Raw genomic sequence first — 22,024 nt, 5'->3', positions numbered from 1 at the left:
CTCTTTGGAATGACTTCTCCTCTGAGATTCAAAGAGTCCTGATGCTGTTAGTCTTCAGGAAAGCTTTAAAGACATGGCCTTTTCCCTGAATGTTAGCCCAGGACAGCTCTTGGGAGATGGAGCATATGATTGGTGAGTCCCCTTCTACATATTGTTGATATGTAGGTTTATGGATTCAAATATTTTTGTTGATATTGTATGGGTTTTATTTGCAATACTGTGTGTGTGGGGGGAGATTTTATTTGACATACACTGCCTGGAGTTGCAATTATGTCAGTTGGCTGTATATAAATCAATCATTCAATCAGTCAGTCAATCAAATAAGCAAATAACCTGCCTTTCCTTCAGTTGCTTCTCCCAGTTTTCTTTAGGACAACAGTCCTGAGAGTTAGGCTGGACTGAGAGATAATGATTGGGCCCCCAACACAAGTAGACTTCCATGCCTGAGGGTGGACTTGAATCTTGGTCTCTCAACACTCCATTGCCTTTCTTTCAGAAGAAAGCAAAGGAGAAACAAAACAAACAAAACAAAGAAAAACACCCCCCTTCCCCCAATTATCCTTCATCCTGGGCTATCAGAGGAGAGCACAGGAAACAGAAGAATCAAAACACCACGTAAGATAATAAATGCTAGCGATTGCATCATCTCTTTGACGGTTAGGGCAAAAGACAAGAGATAGACAAAGGGAAGGGTTTTTACACATTCTCTCTGTGTCCATTTTTCACCTGGCCTATGGTTAGTTAAATGAGTCTCTGAGTTTAAGAGACAAAAAGAACTTCCTGTTTCCTTTAGGGCTTCCCTCTCTTCAGGAGATAGGTAGAAGGGAGGCTTTCCTATGTGTTTCTTAACAAAACTAACTTTCATTTCAAATATAATGAATGGCTGCTAATATTCATTTACAGCTGTGCTGAGCCCATACTCTGCATCCAAGACAACTATGTGTATGTGTATATAAGTATGTCTGTGTGTGTGTGTGTATACACACACACATATAAATAGGGTGCCCTGCTACTTAATTACTCAGTATTCTTTCAGCAATTACAGTATGTTCTGGAGCACATCCTCTAACAAGGGCTCCTGCTGAATTCAAATCTAGTAAAACTAAAGACAAACTTCATGATACAATGATTGAGGAAATAAAAACAGAAAGTGAGCTGGCATCACATTTAAGTAAATAAGTATGTTATAATATGGCATCCAAATGGTAGCAGCATCAGACCTGGTCTGCTTTCAGTGAGAAGGATGGCTCCTTTCAGCTTCCTGATTCTATACACTAGAGATTTACAAAAAGTCTGCAGCCACCTGTAGGGCATAGAGAGAAGGGAGAAGCAAGCCAGCCCCCTCCATTCAACCTGCAACAATGGCAGATCTCCTGCAGAGACACATTGGATCCTCCATTTGTAGATCTTATTGAAATATTCCCCTTTGTCTGCAAAATGAAGGTGATTATCTGCTAAATGGGATAAAATTCAGCTTCAATTTTGTCTGTTAAATCTGAAATCTGATATACTGGCATCCATGAAATTGAGGTTTGACTCTCCTAAAGAAACAGACAGAAGCTTTGGAATAAAGATTATGATTCATTACTGTACCTCTAACAAACAGTTCAGTTGAGCATTTCTCATTTCCAGCTGTGACATGATAATGGGCATCATCCGTGAGCGTGCAGTTGTTGATAAATAAGATTCGCTCATTACCTTTGTGTTCAAAAATGTATCTGTTGGAAAATGGCAGATTAATGAAGTTGGAATTATTAACAGACACCATTATTCTTTAACCTTCATATCCTAAGTGGGTACTTTAGTGTAAAATGACTGATGCAACAGGAGGTATTGAAAACACTTATCTAATTATGTCACTGTGTTTAGCATGCAGTTTTTTTGTTTTTTTTAGGAATTATAGCAGCAACTCAGGGAGAGTTTAGCCCTTTCCTTCTTGCTGTAGTCTTGGCAACAAAGAGGGACTTTCTCCAACGGAAAGATGACCTCTGGCAATCCTAATGATTCTCTTGTCCTCTCCTCTCCAGCTAATGTTTTTGTACTAAATTCCCCCACCTCCACAGTTCAGTGCTTTTTTAGCATTTGGCTCCAAGACTGATGCAAAGATGGATTTAACATTTGGCCCTAAAACTTTCTATGGTGTGCAAATGCAAACTTCAAAAGTTCTGAACACAACAGTCGCTGAAACCCTAGCTCAGGGAAGATAGAAATAACCCGTAACAGGAGCCTAGGTCCCATTCCTACACTCTTGACATATTTTCAAAAGTACAATAATAGCTGGAGTAAAGGAGCCAACATTACTGGTAGGCCATATGGCTCATGGGATAGGTAATGGGATATGGTGCCTTTCACCTTAAGGTCATCAATTCACATTTGTTTCAGGTCAATAATGACCAAATCTCATTGCAATCCTGCAGCTGCTCAATAGTCTGGAATTGGTGCATTCAGGTCAGTTCTTAAGAGAAGTTCTGGGCTTTGGAGAAGAGGGCATTGATAGAGATACAGACTATATTCTGGAAGTCAAAACTCTCACACTTGGGTCAGAAAGCTAACTTAGAAGACATGGTGGAAGACTACTTTTGCCACCTTCAATCCAACATTAATCACTGAACTAAAAGGGTTCCAGTCACTCAACCCAATTTCTCATGGATTCTATTAATTAGCTCATCTTCCTTCCTTCCTTCCTTCCTTCCTTCCTTCCTTCTTTTGGATTTCATTGCTAATGAACACACAGCTGTGGCTCAGACTACAAGGATGGAGAGAGCTTACACAAGAACAAGGACCTACTGCAGTCATCTTCATTTGAATTTTTTAAGGCAAAGCTAATTATATTGGTTCAGCAGAACCCCTCCCCCCATATTTTATTGAAAACAAACATACCACAGAATATGGTGCAAACATTAGAGTTCTCTAGAAGCATTTATCGTGGGGAGGGAAGAGTACAAAATGTAGATCTGGTCTCCAGATGGAGGTAACCCTGATTTTACAGCTTACTCTCATGTTCTGCTAAATGGAGTGCAAACTTGCCTTGTTAATCATTTCTCATTTCTGATTATATGATCAGGGCCATGAGTCTCTTTTTAGCCAGCTGTGGCTGCTTCAGGCCTGCCCCCCTGTCTGGGCACCACTGACCAGAGCCATTCTGCTTTTGGAAGGGGAAGAGTCTGGTTCTTTCAAATCAGGCTCTCCCCTTGCCCCAAAGAGCAATTGCTCCCCACTTCTGCCACTCCCGGGCTCTGAGGGTTGGCAAAGAAGCACTGGGAGGGAAGTAGCTTTTAGTTCTTAGTTAGCTCTCATAGTTTTTAGTTAGTTTAGTTCTTTAGTTGGTTCTCTGATCCCATGAAGCAATCCAAAGGACTGGAGAGCTGGCAGTTAAAGAATTGTTTCCCTGCACTTAAGCTTCCCCCTTCTCCTGTCACCCTTCCAACTCCTAGGAACAGGGATGGGGGGCAAGAGAAGGTAGAGAAAGAGAAATGTGTGGAAACTGCTTTTTAACACATCTAGTAGTCTGGAAGACCACTAGACATGTGTTCAAAACAAACAAACAAACAATAGCCAGCTTCACAGATTGCATGTGAGAAGGAGCACTGCAAGATGAAGCTTGGAGGCTTCAACCTATGCTGCTCCAACTCACATCCAACTATCAGATAATTAATTTACATGTATCCAGTGTAGACTACTGGACATGTGTCAGTACTGTTCAAGCTGACCTGTATGATGGATGGTTTCTCCGTGGTAAAGCCGAGTATTGGCAAAGGCCATAAAATGGTTGTGTTTACTATATTAATTAAATTCAACTATTCCTTGACAAAAAGCTGGTGTAGTAAATGGTGCAGTAGGATAGATTTTACGAGAGCATCTGCTTCTCATTATCCTTTTGAGTTATGCCTTCCTGTTTCTTTTTCTTTCTATTGCAACAATTAATGGGTTGCATATGATTCCCAAATCATTTTACAGCCACCAGAGCCCTGACCACCAGAGATTGTTGACATTTGGTGGTAGATGTTGCATTAAATGGTATAGTTTCCTATAGTTTTTCAAAATAAAAGGCTTAACACAACTACACTCAAACAAAAAGATTTCCCTCCTAATCACTGCCCCCCCAAACAAAAAGTCCTTAGAAAAGTGTCAGTTCTACCCTGCTGGCATGGTGTCATCACATTACTGCCCATGTCACCCAGATGGGGACAATCTATAATGCTGACAGAGCCAGTGAAGTGTAGAGAGCCAGAGTGGTGTAGTGGAAAAGGTGCTGACTAGAAGTAAAGGGACCCAAGTTCTAGTCCTCCCTTAGGAACAGAAGCCAGCTGAGTGACTTTGGGCCAGTCACTCCCTCTAATCCTTAGCCTGGAAAGATGAAAAAACATCCCAACAGCAAACCACTTCCATAATGTTGCCAAGAAAACTGCATGGACCTGTCCAGAAAGTCACCAGGAGTCAAGACTGAATCCAAGGGACAAAACAAACAAAATTTAAAATTGCATAGTAAATAAATAGAATCTTGGTCCTTGGCCACCAAGATTGCTTGTCCCTAGGCCTATATATTCATGTATCTGAACATATGAATCTCATCTCATAATGCTTAATAGCAACCATGGTTAACATCACCAATAGAATATGAATAAGGAAAATTCTTTATATTTAAGTTAATGCACATACTTACTTTCCACTTGGTCGTATTTCTTGGCCATTTTTATACCACTTTAGATCAACTGTTGGATCAGCCAGCTCCACCACAAACCTTACTCTACCTCCTTTGTCCACCTGATAAGCAGGATCCAGAATCTTAGAAAAAGCTGTAGGATGACAAAGATGATGGGAATTGGAAGTAAAAAAAGAAAGCCTTTGGAAACAAAAAGTTGATATTTAACTTTACAAAGTCCAAATGACATACTTTAGCTGATTCTTTTATGGTGTAAGACATTACAGATGATACACTACAGTTTACAAAATGCTGAAATTGCACTAACTTGATAAAGAAAATAAATGCCAATAATTAACAGGCAAAAATATATTTGAATGAAAGCTATTCACATGTAGCTTGTATCAGCAAATTGGTGGGGAATCCTGGGGTAATGGATGACAGGGATATTATAGTAAGAGTTTCCAGATCTGAGCTGCAAATCTCAAGATGATTATTACAGGGTAACACAGAGACACCAAAAAACAAAACAAAAAAACAAAACCCAAACACCAACATCTTGCTCTCATCTGTATTTCTGCTGCCTGTATGCAGCTGCCCTACATTAGATAAAAATTAACTTCCTTAAGAATTAACTTTTCCTTCCCAAACTCAGTTGGGACAGAGAAAGGGAAGGAATTCTTCCCAATTCTTTCCCCAAGCCTTTCCATATTTCTCATCTACATTTACTTAATTTTGTTCCTCCATTCCCCATTCATCTGATTTAAGTATATGTTTTGAAATACAGCTTTACTTAGCTCTTCCCTCAAACTGAACTTAGCAATCATTCATTAAGAAGGAACTCAGGGCCACTTCCCATATCCTCCAGATTCAAGAGATTGGGGAGAAGCTGGAAACCCTAGAAAAGTACTGATTCTTCCCATACAATCCAAAGATATCTTCAGGAGAATGAAGAATGGTATTGCTGTCTCCCAGGTCACTAATTCCTACAGATATTGGCTAGTCAGAAACTCCTTTTCCACTTCAGTATTGTCCTAGGTTGACCTTTACTCATAACAATGAATTGACATAACTAGACTATAAATTAAAAATTCACTATTGCAATATGCAGAATGAGAACTGGATTTTGATCCTACTGTGTCCCAGATGGCAGCCTGAGTATTTTTGTGCACAGAACTCAACAAAAGTCACTGAAAACTATATTAATGCTTAAGTGCATCATAGTATTTCATACGCTTAATGTACCTGGTACATCTCTCTGGAATAATGAAAAAGGGAAATAGGGCAATTGTAATGGGAACTAGCAGAAATTTTTCATGCTTTTCTATGAATGTACAAGGATGAGAAATTTATAATGAGCTATGGCCACACATATTGGCCTGGATATTCTCCCTGTTTTTCTTTTTTGGACATCCTTGTGTTGAGAATGAAGTTTGAAGGAGATCTTTTCTTTTTTCTTTTCTTTATTAAATATTTTGAAGAAGGTATAGAAACAAACAAGAAAAAGAAACAGGAAAAGGGTATACAAGAAAATACAAATGAATAAATAAGAACGACAGACAAGGGATTTACAAATGTCGTGTCTCATGTTCTTTGGAATTTCAGTACATCTTTCTGCACAATTAGCTCCCCTCCAAAGATGTGGAACTCTGGAGATCCAGTCTTAGCTGCCTTGTGTTTAGTATGAGGTGGTTTGAGAATAAAGGGAAGGGCACATACGGCAGATCTGAAGGCATGCTAAGGTGTAGGCCTGGCCTGTACATACCTTCTACCATTACATATTCAGAGAAACATGTGAAGGAGAGAGTGCTGAATCATCACTGACTATGGAGTTGAATACTTAAACTCATAGTGTACACAAAGACCAACTTTATTTTATTCAGTAAAAAGAAACTGAGTTGCTTAATTAAAACCAATTCCTTTCTGAAAGGTTTAAAGGAAGATTTTCTTCTGGATTCCAGGAGAAACAAGGTACAACTTTTCCAAGCATTCAATACCTGCACTCTTCTTTTCTTCCCTGCGAGTGCGCTTCAGACGTCTCAGCATACCCCTCAGGTCAGTAATTCCATACTGGAATGCAATTCTCTCATAGTCATTGGGATTTGCATTCTTCAGGAGTTCCCACACATCTATTTCTGGCTCTTCTGGTTCTTGTTTAATTTCCCTAATCAGGAACAAGGACAGGAAAGAAAAAGAAAGAAAGAGAAAGAAAGAAAGAAAGAAAGAAAGAAAGAAAGAAAGAAAGAAAGAAAGAAAGAAAGAAGGAAGGAAGGAAGGAAGGAAGGAAGGAAGGAAGGAAGGAAGGAAGGAAGGAAGGAAGGAAGGAAGGAAGGAAGGAAGGAAGGGAAAGTGGCACCAATTAATGAGATATCTTACATAATGAACTGGGCAACTGGAAATCAGATCCAAGGAAGACTATGTCTGAAATGCTTTAGATAAGCTTAGTATTAAGGCAACAGCTTAGGAATGGATTTGAGCTAAAATGTTTGGTTGTATGGTTAAACATCTTAATAGCAGAAAGAAAGAGAATAGTAGGATGAGCACTTACCCTGTGTCTTCAGCGGGTAATATTTTACAGATCTTGAATTAGCCCTTTGAATAGAAACCTATGCAATTTCACAAGAATGAAACTAGAGCTCTGCACCAGTCTATTGTTTTTCAGAATATGGAATGCAACTAATGAAAAGAAAACTGTGAGATATACTTAGAAACAGAAAATTTCAGAGGGTCTGGGATTAACAACAAATGGATTAATTGGATCAGGAACTACATATGGAAATCATCTACACTATTAAAAATTCAGTCTGAATCTTAATGAGAAGTCATTTACTAACTTACAGAAAGAAAGTTAGCTTTGAAGACATTCTAAGGATATCAATACCTCTTTTGGAGGGGGAAATGGGTGGTAATAAAAGTTGATAAATAAATAAATATCAATACCTCTTTACAAAGTGATGATTAGATTGCTTTCCCCTGCCATACTAAGATTTTTGCAAATATGGACTGGTGAAATCAACATGGAAGGCAGACAAGTTCAGAAGAATTCTGCCTACAAGCCATTCATATCAGTTTCTGATTATCATCAGAAGTGTAGTACTGAAGATCAATGTTTGCTACTTCAAGATTACTTTTGTCATAGAACTTTACTGAAATCATTCTGGAATTAAAAAAAAAGTGGCCAAATTTGCTTTGAAATTAGTCGAGCCTTCCCCAACCTGATTTTTTTTCCAAATGTTTTTCTAGATGTTCCAGAATTCCAAGCTGTCATGGAGATCAAAGTGCAACACATCTGGAGAACACCAGGTTAAGGAAAGATGGATTATAGACTCTTGTTAATTTTTACTGTGGTATGTTCCTGGCATGACTGGATGGTTGTAAAGAAATTGTTCTCAGGTACAAGTACATTGAAAAATTAACATTCATAACATGAAAAATTATTCATGTATCTTATGCTGATCTTACACACTAAAAAAAAAGGGGGGGATATATTGAGAACTGAAATGAATTACATTTTGTAGGAATAAACATTCCTCCAAATAAAAGTTACTGGAAAAGTTTCTTTTTTGAATTACTTCAGGAGATCACTGAATATTTAAAGAGATGGTAACATTGGCTATAGCTGGTATTATCATAACACCCTGCAGAAAAACCTTATGTTCTTTTTGTGTAACAACATGGTGAGTCAACATACTGTATGTTGCAATTATGCATTATCACCTTTTCAATATATTTTAAGGAATATGGAATATTAACACAATTAAATTATAGTATTAATGTTTATGATAGTAACTTTCTTTATTGCTTATTTGTTTATTATTTATTACAGTTAGAGTTTACAGAACTTGGATGCTTATTGAAAAACTGTGCAGTACCTTCCTGAAGGTCAGATCAAAATACAAGCATATTGTAGAACTAGCACACACTCAAGAGACAATTTTTCATTCCAATGTACTGGCTGTGCTTTCTAGCTATGGAAGTTAAGGATGTGCCCCTTTATTTTGGTAAATAATAAGATGCATCCTGATTTTCCAACCATTATAAGAGACTCTTTTCCAGCCTCTTCATTTAGCTGAATGTGGTACTTTCACAAGGATTTGTTCTTTAGTTGAACAAAGAACAACATCTTGGTGGAACCACAATTTCATCTCATGGCTGAAAAAGCTGTTGTTGGGTATGTAATGGGATGGATCTTTCATTTGTTTTAGGCAGATTTCTAACAAATGATGCAGTTCTTCTTTCTCTTCCTAGAAAATACTTTGTTAAACATCACCTGATTTTTTAAAACAGAAATCATTAAAATATGTGAACTATTTTACTCATTTAGGTTCAAAAAGCAATTCAAATCATTAAAGTCCTGCCATTAACTATTATGTCCATTACAACCAGGTTGTTAAATCAAGCTAGCTTCTAAAACCCATTTTTCCCCCAGGGAGTAATATAGTTAGGCACATGTCCAGCTGCCTTTGAAATTCAGTTGATTACATTCCCACTGACAGTTTTATCTAGAATCTGGCCAGTATCTGATGCAAGGGAAGAGCTCAGATTTCACAAATGTAGTTATGCATTGGTCTAACAATCAGGTTATCAATTGCTCACATAGACTACAATAATCTGACATCAATCCATGTAACTTGGCTTCTGTCCTATTGAAGTCAGCAGCACTGAATGGTTTTTAAATGACACTGGTATTCCACCATTACCAACTTAAAATCTGCAGAATGTATTGTGTGAACATTCAGAATTTTTAAACCTATTTAAAAAATGGGATGCTTTAAAATCCAAGTAAAATAACTGTAGAAATTGTACCAGTCATTTGGTATAAGTACTGACTTAAAAGCACTGAAGTTACAAATAGAAAAGTAGGTTGCAAGTAGGATAATTAAACAAAATTCAGTTAGGCAGGAAGTAGAAGCCTATTTCAATATTCATCTTGATTTTTACTGTAGTGACTGAGGTCTTATTTTTAATACTTGAGTGAAGTCCACAAATTCACTTCAAAGCATGATTACTCATTATCAGTATAACAATATATTTCTATACATCAATATAGAGACATGTATATCCATATGCAACAAATTAATAGCATTCAAAGCCATAATTTCACACTGTCACAAACTCTAATAAAAATATTTTCCATGCATTAAGTTGTATCTTAGTAGAAAACAACAAAAAATAAAGCCAAGCATACGCAATATACATATGGGAAGAGAAAGAGAAAATGAAAACCTGGCAGGAATGAATGAAAAAAGGATTGGTTTTACCTTTTAAATATTTCATTGGAGGGCTGTATCTGCTGTGATTTGGAGACATGTATCCCACGTTCGTATTTAATTAATTCAATTAGAAACAGTTTGGTGTAGTGGTTAAGGCACCATGCTAGAAACCAGGAGACTGAGAGTTCTAGTTGCTCCAGTCCTGCCTTAGACACAAAGCCAACTGGGTGACCTTGGGCCAGTCACTCTCTCACAGCCCTAGGAAGGAGGCAATGGCAAACCACTTCTGAAATCTTGCCAAGAAAACTACAGAGACTTGTCCAGCCAGTTGCCAGGAGTCAACATTGACTCAAAGTACAAAATCAAATAGTTCAGTTTAGGCAACACCCATCTCCAAGTGACTCTTGGCAGCTCATGATATAATACCGTAAAGAAAAGAAAAGAAAAAAGAAAGTTGCAGGACACCATGTATTATACCACCTTCACCACGCAGATGGGTAAGTCTGAATAGGATCTCAGTCTTGGAGTCTTAACTGGGTATAATTGTTCTTGTAGCCTATTGAGCAGAATAGGGTGTTGAAAACCGAAACCATGTGTAAAAGAACAAGCAAGTGTCTGAACACTTGTTCATATTGTTATTCATGTCTCAAGATTTTAAGTACAGCTGACAGCTTCCTGGATTATTCTAAATTTTTAAAAAATGTTTCCATGTGTCTCATTTCATAATACCTTCTCAAATTCCAGAGAGATGCTTATGTTTTTAGTCACATAATGAAAGCATGTACTATTAGAACGCAACAAATCATTTTGTAACGTTCTAGCAGAAAGTAGGCTAAGAAAAAGCTTAAAATGCTACAGTTGCATCTGTGGTCCTTATGCTTTGAAAACAAGTTCTCAAGATTAACTTTATTTTCTTTTTTTAAAACTTCCATACCAGGATCAATTGTTTGAATTTCTCATCCCCATGTAGGGGAAAAAAGCATGCGAGACAAAACAAACACAGAAAGGCCTCATCCCATGTTATAATTTAGCTTTTCTGAGATACTTCAGTGTTATTAAAGCATAATATGGTATCAACTGTAAGAAAGAATATTATATCCTAGGGCTTAAGTGATTTCTTGTTAATGTGCTGACAACTGGTTTAAATTTGAGCAAGCGTTGTTCTTTTGAGAATTCAGCTTTTGTAGAATAAAGAAAAATAAACGATGATAACATTTTTGAATGTGAACTCTACACCTGGCATTTTCTGTGCATGAACTTAACAATTTTGAATAAACATTTGCTCACTTCATTGATTGGTTCTCACCTACGTTTCAGGAGACCACTAAAGTCAAGTTCTCCTGCATCGTCTTGTCCTTCACCACTGTTATTAATAAACAAACAAACAAACAAACAAAAAAAGATCAAGTCTTCATTTAATATGCAGAGAGTCAAACCACATATTGCATATATCCTAGATGCCCTACCAATGCAATATATATGCAGACACACAAGAAAGACTACGATGTCAATACAAACTTGTATTCTTTTTCACAGGATTTACAACTTCTGTTAACAAGCACTTGTGAAACATGAACACAAAGATTTGCATTGCTCCAAGTTATACCTGTTCAGGCAAATTCTTGTAAACTGAATCATAAATTTGCCCCAATTTGTGTTATATGTTTGTGTAACACAAACGTGTTTGAAGGTGAGTTAGCACACAGGGCTTTGTTTTAACATCTTCTAGTGTGCCTACCTAAAAAAACAAAGGGCTTGTGCTGAACTCAGTTTTAAGTGTAAATCAAATATTTGCATTGTTATTTGTGCTGTACAAAACAATGCAAAACTGTATAAGTTTCTTTTAAACTAGTTAGCAAGGAGATACCTCTCTCACACACATAATGTGTTGCATGATTTTAAAGATGGGCGGCCATGGGGAAAGATGGGTTAAAAATAGATAAATTTACTTCTAGAACATGTTGAGCATTAACACTATCATTGCAATTTTTATAAATAGAGCTTAATGTATTTTGCTTCTCTAAGGATTCCCTAGGCACTGAATTCAGCACCTTGAAAAGAATCCAGCTTTTCAGAAGATGAAAAGCTGGTTATGTAGATACCAGTCTTGCTTGCTGTACAATGACTCAGAAAATACGTAACCAAGGTCTAATTAAAAAAGGAGAGAGCTGGGTTGGTGTTTTGTCATGTGTGAATGGGACATTATATCTTCCTACTGCATGGCTAAGGAATGAGAAAAGACTTTATACTCTTCTTCTATCTATTCAGCCTATACCCTGAATATCTATTAAGGGAAGCTGGATTGGAAGAAGATGGGTTGGTGTTAAAATTGGAAGAAGAAACATCAATAACCTGTACTATGCTAATGACACTACTCTGATAGCCAAAAATGCAAAGGATCTGCAAGCACTAGTAATAAAAATCAAGGAGCACAGTGAAAAAAAAATAGGAATAAGATTAAATTTAAAAAAGACCAAACTAATGACAACAGGTACAACAACCAGCCTTAGAACTGACAGTGAAGATACTGAAGTGGGAGATGGCTTCTGCTTTTAGGATCAACCATCAACAGTACAGGAATAAGCAGTCAAGAAAAACAACACAGACTAGTACTTGGTAGAGCAGCCATGACGGCCTTGGAAAAGAAATTCAGATGCCAGGATGTGTCTATGCCTACAAAGGTCAGAATAATGCAGGCAGTGGTTCCCAGTAACACTCTATGGAAGTGAAGTTGGACTTTGAAGAAGCAGGATAGAAAAAGTGTTGACACTTGAAATTTGGTGTTGGAGAAAACTCCTCAGAATACCATGGACAGTCAAAAAAGCAAACAAATGGATCATCAAACCAACCAACCCAGAGTTCTCACTTGAGGCAGAAATGACCAGGCTCAAATTATTCTACTTCAGACACATTATGTGAAGACCAAGCTCTCTAGATAAGGCTCTAATGCTGGGAAAGCGACATGAAAGAGAAGAGGATGACCAGTGGCAAAGTGGATGGACTCAGTTACAGCAGTGATGGGGGCATCATTGGAAGATCTGAAGGACCAGATTAGGAATAAATTGTCATGGAGAAAATCCATCTACGTGGTTGCTAAAATTTGACACTGACTTGATGGTACATAATCAATCAATCAATCAATCACTCAATTGCACAACTAAAACTTTCTATCCCTTGTGCACTAATGCACATGCAACCCACATTTATTTTGACCCTTCCCCCCATTTCTCTTCCACTCCATCAATTCCAACATCAAAACCCAAAGTCACCAGAAATAATACTAGATGGAGAACAAATAAAATTGAGTAGATTTGTCTTCTTTAAAAATTTAAGTCACAATTTGTATTTTCCTGAAACAGAATCTAAAATGCCTGTTTATGAGAAAAATATATTAATATGGTGTTGAGGATGCAATTAACCATTGTTTTCTTGCTGGGTATAAAAGCTTCTTTTAAGCTTTACAAAAGCATTCTTCTGCAACTGCATTGCCCAGTTAAAAATGAATGCCTGTCAGTCCTTGGAGACTGACCATATCAGGGAACAGACTCCACAAGAGGACTAACTATGCTTTCTTGAGATGCCCTATATTCAAAGACTATATGCAAGTGATTGCGTTTTCCCTTCCCTCCCTCTTATACTACAATGAAGGAGGAGCCAGCCTGGGTCTCTTCCTGATACTTTCTACTTTCCAGAGCTCAGGGCATGCTTCCGAACTTTTTGTTTTTGTAACGGCTTCTGAATATTTTCCCCAAAGTCATCCCCTCGGCTCCCTACAATGCCTGACTTAGAACCCGGGTTTTGGCAGGAAAAAGAAATAGAGAAGCTTCAAGTTCATGCGGAATCAAATGCTTGAATGTCTGAAAACATATGAGTCCTTCTGACAGTGTGAAGGAGCAGGGAGGTCATAGTTTCTTCATGAAGCTGGACAGAATGTAGTTGTGTCAACAAAAGATTCAGCTGCTCAAATGGTTTTCTTTAATAACAAGGGACTAATGGTCCAACAGTAACAAATAGTACTTGGGAAAACTGTGAAATACTATATAGGAAATATAATCAGGAGTTTTAAGGAAAGATTATTTTATTAAAATGATGGTAAGATTTCTTCTTTGTGGCAACAGCTTTTTAAAAGGTTATAAAGTCTGAATAATCTGAGATATGTGATGCTCCCTATATGTGGTGCATCTCAGTAGTCTTAAACCATAAAAGGCCATTTCATAATATATCTTTGAGTCAGAGTCTTGTTTTTTACTTTGCATCTGGTCATGCTGCCTGTGAGGTTAAATCTCACAGTCTGCTCTAACTGGCAGCAGCTGTTCATGGTCTCAGGCAAAATCATTCCTCTCAACTGCTTCTTAACTGAAGGTGTTAGGCAATGTAAGCTCCACAACCGATTTACACTCTCTGTTGTATGCTCCTTTTTCTGGGGTTATTTAATTTGTCAAAGTGATCAGAGTGTCAAAGTAGATATGGCTGGTCAAAGGAGACCTTATCATTGCAAATTAGTTGGCAGAAAGAGGCAGCCCTCCTTGCCTTCTTGGCTTAGTGGCAATGCAGTTTTTTTGCAGTAGAATATCTGGCCTCACTGGAGTCCAGTGAATGACATAGTGAAATACAGCATAGGAGAGGGGGTTGCAAAGCCTTTCCATATCTGGAGCAGATCCTCACATATTTCTCAGGAATCCACCTGAAATCTGTAGGAGTCATAGAACTCACGATCAGATAATTTCAGAAGGCAATAGCAACATTTCTGAGCTTTGTTATACTACATGCTGTTTGATATGAACCAAATATTCAAGGCATTGTAAAACCAAGTTACATTTATGGTAAGCTCATCTCACTGGCCAGAATCAAGGAGAGAGGAGAGGATGAAGAGAGCGCTCTTAAATTAGCACACACACACGTCCAAACCTCCAAACACCTTGTTGTTCATGTTTTTCAATTGCTTTGTGGAGAATTGGAAGTTGCTAAGGTGGTTTGAGCCTTTCTCATTCTCAGACATATACAAACACACATCCCCACAATTTTAAACGTCTTCCCCACCTTCCTTCTTCCCAGCGTTCCTGCTGCAGAATCGCAGCAGAGAATGTGTGCAGAGTTGGTGGAAGTCGTAGTGATGGGGACTTTGTTTCTTCTTCTTTCCAGTTCTTTTCCAGATGGTTGCCTCTCTGCTAGCATTAGCAACAGAGATGTAGTGATCTCTCCCCAGAACTAAGCTGCCCGGCTTGGGAACAGAAAAGTCAGGGAAGGGGTTCTGTGGGGGACAATCAGAGTAGCCTTCATTTTAGCTTTAGCTTTAGCTTTGTTTCTTCTACTTCCTTAAAATTACCTTCTTTTGAATGCAGACCGGATATCAATTGATGGCGCAGATTCCGTTTCTACAAAGTAAAATAAAAATTCAATGTTTAATTTTTGTAATTTGTCAAGTGTTAAACCTGGACAGACAGTGACTGTGCAACATGTGACATATATTTGATTTAGAATGTGATATGGCCCACACAGTGTCCGTTCAATACTGTGTATTGATTTTGGCAGCTCAGTCATGTATACATGGGTGAACAGAATCCTATTGGCAAATGACAAAAGGATCCAACTCTGAGCAGTATTATAAACATCTTTGCAGTGGAATTCAGTATTCAGAATTCTTTATCTGAAGTGATAAGTATAGAGAGCAATGGAAGAGTTGCTTCATATAATGAAAGTAAATTTGCAAGCCTGAATCTGCAATATAATCAAGGAAATTATACATATATGTTTTAAAAATGGTTGCAGTTGTCATCCTAACGATGGTGGATTTTTAGATAACTAGAAACATAGTAAAATGATATAAAAGTAGAGTGGATAGAATCCAACATTGTACAAGCAGACTTGTACACAGTTTCTCTTGTCCTTTTCCCCCATCTGGACGGCCTTTAAAATCTGCTCTGGAAGACAGGAGAATCCCCTGGAGCAGATTCTAAAAAGTGCCTGGAGGGTTGTTGGAGGAAAGGATATTTCCCATTCTACTCTATCAGCAAAAATGGGTTCTGCAACTAGAAGCATATGATTGGATTCCAATCACTCTGGGAATGTGGCAGCCATCTTTAAAATGTTCACAGAGAACTCTTCTGGAAAAGGTCTACTCTTAGGATCAGACAGGAAGCCTCCTAGCAGCAATAAAGGTGAAGATTTTCTCCTTTGTTCTCATATCCCTTTTTATAGGAGGGTGTGAAAAACATTGAGTAAGAACTCCAGGGAGTTGTATAATTTCGTGCTCCTTATGTAGCCAAAGAATAATCCCAAAATAGATATAATTTGATTTTTCCTGGGAATTTTTTTTATTACAGCTAAAAATACAGTGGGCTATGAAACAGAGAATAAGATTATATAATCAGGAAATCTAAAATAAATCTATATGTCTGTATGGAAACTATATGTCCCAGATTCCATAGGACCATTTTTTGAGTCAGTGTTGACTCTTAGTGACTGCCTGGACAGATCCCTGCAGTTTTCTTGGCAAGATTTCAGAAGAGGTTTGCCATTGCCTTCTTCCGGGAGCTGAGAGACAGTAACTGGACCCAAAGCACCCAGTTGGCTTCATGCCTAAGGCCTCCTGGTTTCTAACCTGATTCCTTAACCACTACACCAACCTCGTTCTCTCATAGGACCATTAAGACAGATTTAAACATGCTAGACAGGTATTAGGCCCTGTTCTTCCATCTATGCTTAATCTTAAGGCTGGGAGTTGGGACTCAGAAAGATACTCTAAGAAGCTTTTCATCACTGCTTTAAAACTATATCAGACTGGGATACCAAACTGATGGCAAGGGTGCTGCTCTGCTCCTTGGCTGCCATCAAGTAATTCTGAGAGACAGAGACAACCTAAGATACGTTGCTGCCTGAGGGAATTGGAAGATGGCCCTTTCTCCAACTCTCATTTCATTTCTAAAAGATAGGGCTGAATCTTCCTTTGCACTGGGATTTTGACAAAGACAGTTCTATCATCCAACATCTAGCTATTATCCCACTTTCCAGTCTATACTGCTTGAAAGAAGCAATTCACCCTCCTAGAAAAATGTAGAATGGAGGTGTTAACGGTAGACACTCCTGATTTTTTTATGGTTCTAAATCACCATGTATTCATCATGCAATAATGAGGAGAGTTCTGCTTACATGCCTGTATAAGCTCTCCTTGTTCTTTTTTGTACACAAATCTATACCTCCTGTATGCTAAAAGAGTGTAAAATCTGCTGGCCTTTATTTCATCCTTTTGTCTACAAATATGGGACAAGTTTGTTTCCAACAGAGTTCGAGACTTCATACCCTTTCTTTTGGGGTTTCATGATGGTCTGGTAATGGGAAAAGCCTTTGCTCAAAAGAAGATGAAAGCTGTTTTTTGAGATTCATAAAGGATAAATTTATAGTCTTGAACTGCCAGCACTGTTATCCACCATACATGTTTTCCAAATATAAACTAAAGGCTTCAGCAAGATTCAGAAATAATTGCTTCAAGAATATACATGAGCTCACCAACTCAAAGATATTCTGAATTATTTCTCCAGCCAACTGTGAATGAAAGTGAATGTTTTAGAAGATGATGGAGGATAGATATGTCTTTCCATGGATATTAGCCAAAATGTTACATGAAACCTTCACATTCAGAAGCACTTACTGTAGCTATTCAATACCAGTTGCTGGAATGCAACCATAGCAGTAGAGGAGAGCAATGGACTTTTAGTCTTCTTTGTAGGCTTTTGGAAGTCCTCTCTGTGGACTTCCTGGATGTTTTAGTTAGACCCATGATCAAATTCAATGGGACTTGTATCCTGAAAATTCTTTGTCAGAAATCTATTATACCGTAGGAGCTAAAGCCTAGGTTATGAGGTAGGTACCAAATTATTGCAATATATCAGTACCATTCTTATTTCTAGACATGATTGAAATCTTTTTGAAATGGAGACAGAGATGCAAAATTCCAAGGATAAAGTAATCATTGGGTTCTAAATATATTGGGTCTGACAAATGATGCTCTGCCCTGTTCTTGATGCTTTCATCTCATATGAGTCTCTTGATCTTTTCTTTGGTTCCTTTCTGAGCTCAGCTTCCTCAACCCTACTTCACAGTGCCAAATCAAAAACCCCTTTTAACCCTTTTTAAGGGTAGGTTTCAGTTCTAGCTCTAAAATTTTATTCAGGAAAGCACACTCCTGCTTGCTATCTCTGAATAGTGCTAAAAATACAGAAGGATAATTTTAAAATATGGAAGAAAATACTTAGCCTGGTGGCCATTTGAAATTTAGATATATATAAAGTAGCCTTTCCATACCTAGAAAAGATGTGTTAGATTTCATCTTCCATAATCCCATTTACCCACAGAGTTAATCTATTCTGGCTGTGGAATTATGGGAGCTGAAATTTAACAAGGCTGTAGGAAAATAAGTTCAGGGTCAGTTCTGGTAAAACAAGTTTTTACCGCAATATATAACACATATTCACTATTTAAAAAGAAATATAACATGGATTCTTACCATGGACTTCCAGATCAAAAGAACAGCTATCAACCTTATCCTTATATGTTACTTCACATCTATAATTTCCTGCATAATTTTCCTTAGCTTTGATTATTTGCATCTCAAATGTATAAACCTGAAATCCAAAGACATAATACAATTATTCATATCAAATCACAAGAATAATTGGAAACTAAAGACGCACATACACACACACACTTACGTGCATCTTGTATTTTGACATAATGAAATGGATTCATTTTCTACTTGTTTTTCACATGTTCTCAGTTACGGTTCTGTTATTTTGCTATACAAATCTGCCAATAATTCGTTTTCCAAAACCCCATCTTGATCTTCTGGCCATCCATTTAGATGACAACAATTCTGGGTCTCTCAAATTGGATTGTAACCTTATTCTGAGTCCAGATCTGCTATAGATTATCCTTTTGATCACAGCAATTCCCAAACTCCCAGCAATATTATGAGATCACAATCTGCCTGAGATCTACTTCACCTTGTTCAACCTTGATTTCTACATTTCTTCTCCTTCACTGTCTAATCAGTGCCTGTGATGACCTATCCTCCTGATCACACTATCTATTTGAAAAGCTGAGTCTAAGGCAATCCATAATTGTGTAATCACTTCGATCACTGAATCCCATATCCTTTTTCTTTTCTTCCAAGCAAGTCATTTTAGACAAATGCTCCCCAAACCACCATTACATTGTCTCCTTTTTGGATGTGCTTGTTGTGGTGCCAACATTTGCAAGTTAGCAGAATTCCAAATGACAATTTGGGGCCAAAACTTGATGGAGGTTTTAAAAAAAAGATGATCTCAATCTCAAATTAACCCAATTTATTCTGGATCTTGGTTTTATCTCAAGTCACAACAGAGTCCTAATTTAAACTACTGAGAATTAGGTTACACCATACAAAACATATGAAACATAATGGATATGTACTGCTGAATCCATATATTAATTCAAGTATTATCATGTCATTTTGTACATAGGTTAATTTTTTCATGCATCCCTAGTTAAGGTAATCAAATGAGACCGAGTTCACAAATTCTCTATGCAGGGATCTTGCACATCTCATAAGGCATGTGTAGGCATTCCCACCCTAAGTTTATCTGATAACTTATATAAATATCTATGAAATTAAAATCCCTTGACCTGACCTCAAAGCTGATGGACTGTACGCTACAAGAAAATATAAATCTGTAGCCTGTGGTATATTTTGAAAAAGGTCACCTTAGTTTGTCGCTCAAATGTTTCTTTCAGCTGAAGGTGCTTTCCTACTTTGCTTGCCAAGTCCATCCATTTTCCTTTAAACCACTTAATAGTTGGTTTCCGAAGAAGGTCCTGAGCTTCTACCTTGGCTATGAATGTGATATTTTGCCCTGAAAACAAGCAAGCCAACCAACAAGTGAATCAACATGGTATTAATCAATAGGGAGTATCTAAAAGCAACACACATCTAAATGAGATTTAAATACCAAATTCTAAAGACTCTGAAATACCCACAATGGTGAAGATGACAGAATTTGCAGAGATGGCAAAATTGACTTGTTTGGTTAGGGAAAAGACAATAACTACATTTGTCAGTGACCAGAAACCCCTTATGGACTTTTTGCTGTAACTGGAAAAAAATGAACTTGTGATTTATGAGTTTGTTGATTAGAAAGGGTAGAACATGGAAAGAAGGGAGCTATGATATAATTATAAACAGAGTATAAAATAAAAATGCATTTATAATTGCTGTAAAGAAGCTGCTTATTTATATCTCTTTTTCCTTTTCTTTTTCTTTCTTCACTTCTCTTTTCTTTCTTTCCTATTTACTTATCACTTTTTTCTTTACTTTCTTTTTTCTTTAAATTTGTATTGTTTTTACTTTGTAAAAAACCCTGTTTAATAAAAATTAATTTAAAGAAATTAAATCCCAAATTATTTATTTCATTACATTTTTGTAAAAAGAAATCTCCTAATTCACAGAAGGGAACCTGGAGCCCTCAGGCTTGTTAGTGAAGTATGGCTGGCTTGTTGCATGAGAAACAGGGAAAAAAGAAACAGTATCCAGCCCTGTCTAACCAGCTGATTGTTGCGGAACATGGAGTGGAAGTAGGGAAGGATTCATGGGTGTAATGTCAACCCTGCATTTACTTCCAATAGCTGGAAGTAACGGAGGGAGTCTTTTGAAGCTGCTTGACTGAGCAATGCATTCATCTGTGGGGTCCCTGGTGCTCTCTGAGCCTTGTTGTTTTCCTGCAGATGTTTCATTGCCAGACTAGGTAACATCTTCAGTGTGAAGAAGGAGTGGGCCTTGCTCTCTGTTTATATACCGTGGTTTGTCCAGCTTGTGTTGGTGGGGGTGTTGTTCTCTTCTTGGGAGTTCCTTGATTGGGCTGTTGTTTGCTGCTTGGTTGATTGCCTGAGTTAATGGTTCCTTGATTAGGGTGTATTGTGCTGTTTGATGGTTCATCTGGTGTTAATCCTAGTGTTGGTTTTTGCATATCTGGGTGTTGATTGCTGGCAAGGGAGTGTACTGGTCTTTTGGCTTTTCTATTGTCTCTTCTGAATGGTATGTAAATGTTGTTTACCTCTATGTGTCTGTCGATGGCTACTTGGTCTGAGTGTCAGGCTTCCAGGAATTCTCTGGCATTTTGGGATTTGGCTTGGTTTAGGATGCTCACAGTTTCCCAGTAGAAAGTATGGTTGAGTCTGTCCATGTGTTGTGAGATTAAGGAGTTCTCATCGCGTCTTCTGACTGCTAGTTGGTGTTTGTGGATGTGCTCTGCTAGTCTTCTGCCTGTCTATCCTACATAGTGGCTGTTACAGTCTTTGCATTGTATGTTGTAAATAACTCCTGTTTTTTCTTCTTGGGCTATTGGGTCTTTTGGGTTGCTTCATATGTTTTGAAGATCTTTAGTTGGTTTATGTGTTACGGTGATGCCATGTGGTTGTAACAGTCTGTTGGTGGTTTCTGAGATGTTTCTGATGTATGGCAGTGTAATCCTTTTCATGGTTCCATTGGTTGTAGTGGGTTGGGTAGTGAGGTACTTTTTGATAAAGTTGAGCGGGTATCCATTTTATTGGAAGATGCTGTACAGATGATCTTTTTCTTTTTTTGGTGGTCTGGGTTGCTGCAGTGTGTAAGTGCTCATCTGAATATTCAGCAGCAACCCAGAACGCCAGAAAAAAGAAAAAGATCATCTGTACAGCATCTTCCAATAAAATGGATACTCGCTCAACTTTATCAAAAAGTACCTCACCACCCAACCCACTACAACCCAACTGATGGAAACTGTGAGCATCCTAAACCAAGCCAAATCCCAAAATGCCAGAGAATTCCTGGAAGCCTGACACTCAGACCAAGCAGCCATCGACAGACACATAGAGGTAAACAACATTTACATACCATTCAGAAGAGACAATAGAAAAGCCAAAAGACCAGTACACTCCCTTGCCAGCAATCAACACCCAGATATGCAAAAACCAACACTAGGATTAACACTAGATGAACCATCAAACAGCACAATACACCCTAATCAAGGAACCATTAACTCAGGCAATCAACCAAGCAGCAAACAACAGCCCAATCAAGGAACTCCCAAGGAGAGAACAACACCCCTACCAACACAAGCCGGGCAAGCCACAGTATATAAACTGAGAGCAAGGCCCACTC

At 37.9% G+C, this 22,024-nt stretch overlaps 1 protein-coding gene across 5 annotated transcripts in view; it reads right to left on the bottom strand.

Annotated features, from left to right (window-relative positions):
• The window catches only part of MYBPC1 (myosin binding protein C1), a 116,872-nt gene that overhangs the window by 44,342 nt on the left and 50,506 nt on the right, over positions 1-22,024 (bottom strand). For all 5 annotated transcript variants that reach the window (XM_063308432.1, XM_063308434.1, XM_063308433.1 and 2 more), the window contains 7 exons: positions 19,594-19,742; positions 18,359-18,476; positions 15,182-15,230; positions 11,162-11,218; positions 6,640-6,806; positions 4,664-4,796; positions 1,594-1,718 (listed from right to left, as the gene is read on the bottom strand). In XM_063308432.1, coding sequence (XP_063164502.1) covers positions 1,594-1,718; positions 4,664-4,796; positions 6,640-6,806; positions 11,162-11,218; positions 15,182-15,230; positions 18,359-18,476; positions 19,594-19,742 — 798 coding nt within the window. The remainder of the gene's footprint in view (positions 1-1,593; positions 1,719-4,663; positions 4,797-6,639; positions 6,807-11,161; positions 11,219-15,181; positions 15,231-18,358; positions 18,477-19,593; positions 19,743-22,024) is intronic.

The sequence above is a fragment of the Candoia aspera genome, chromosome 7 (genome assembly GCF_035149785.1).
Source record: "Candoia aspera isolate rCanAsp1 chromosome 7, rCanAsp1.hap2, whole genome shotgun sequence".
Taxonomy (NCBI): domain Eukaryota; kingdom Metazoa; phylum Chordata; class Lepidosauria; order Squamata; family Boidae; genus Candoia; species Candoia aspera.
Note: the sequence above shows the minus strand (reverse complement) of the source record. Positions and strands in the feature narration are given on the sequence as shown.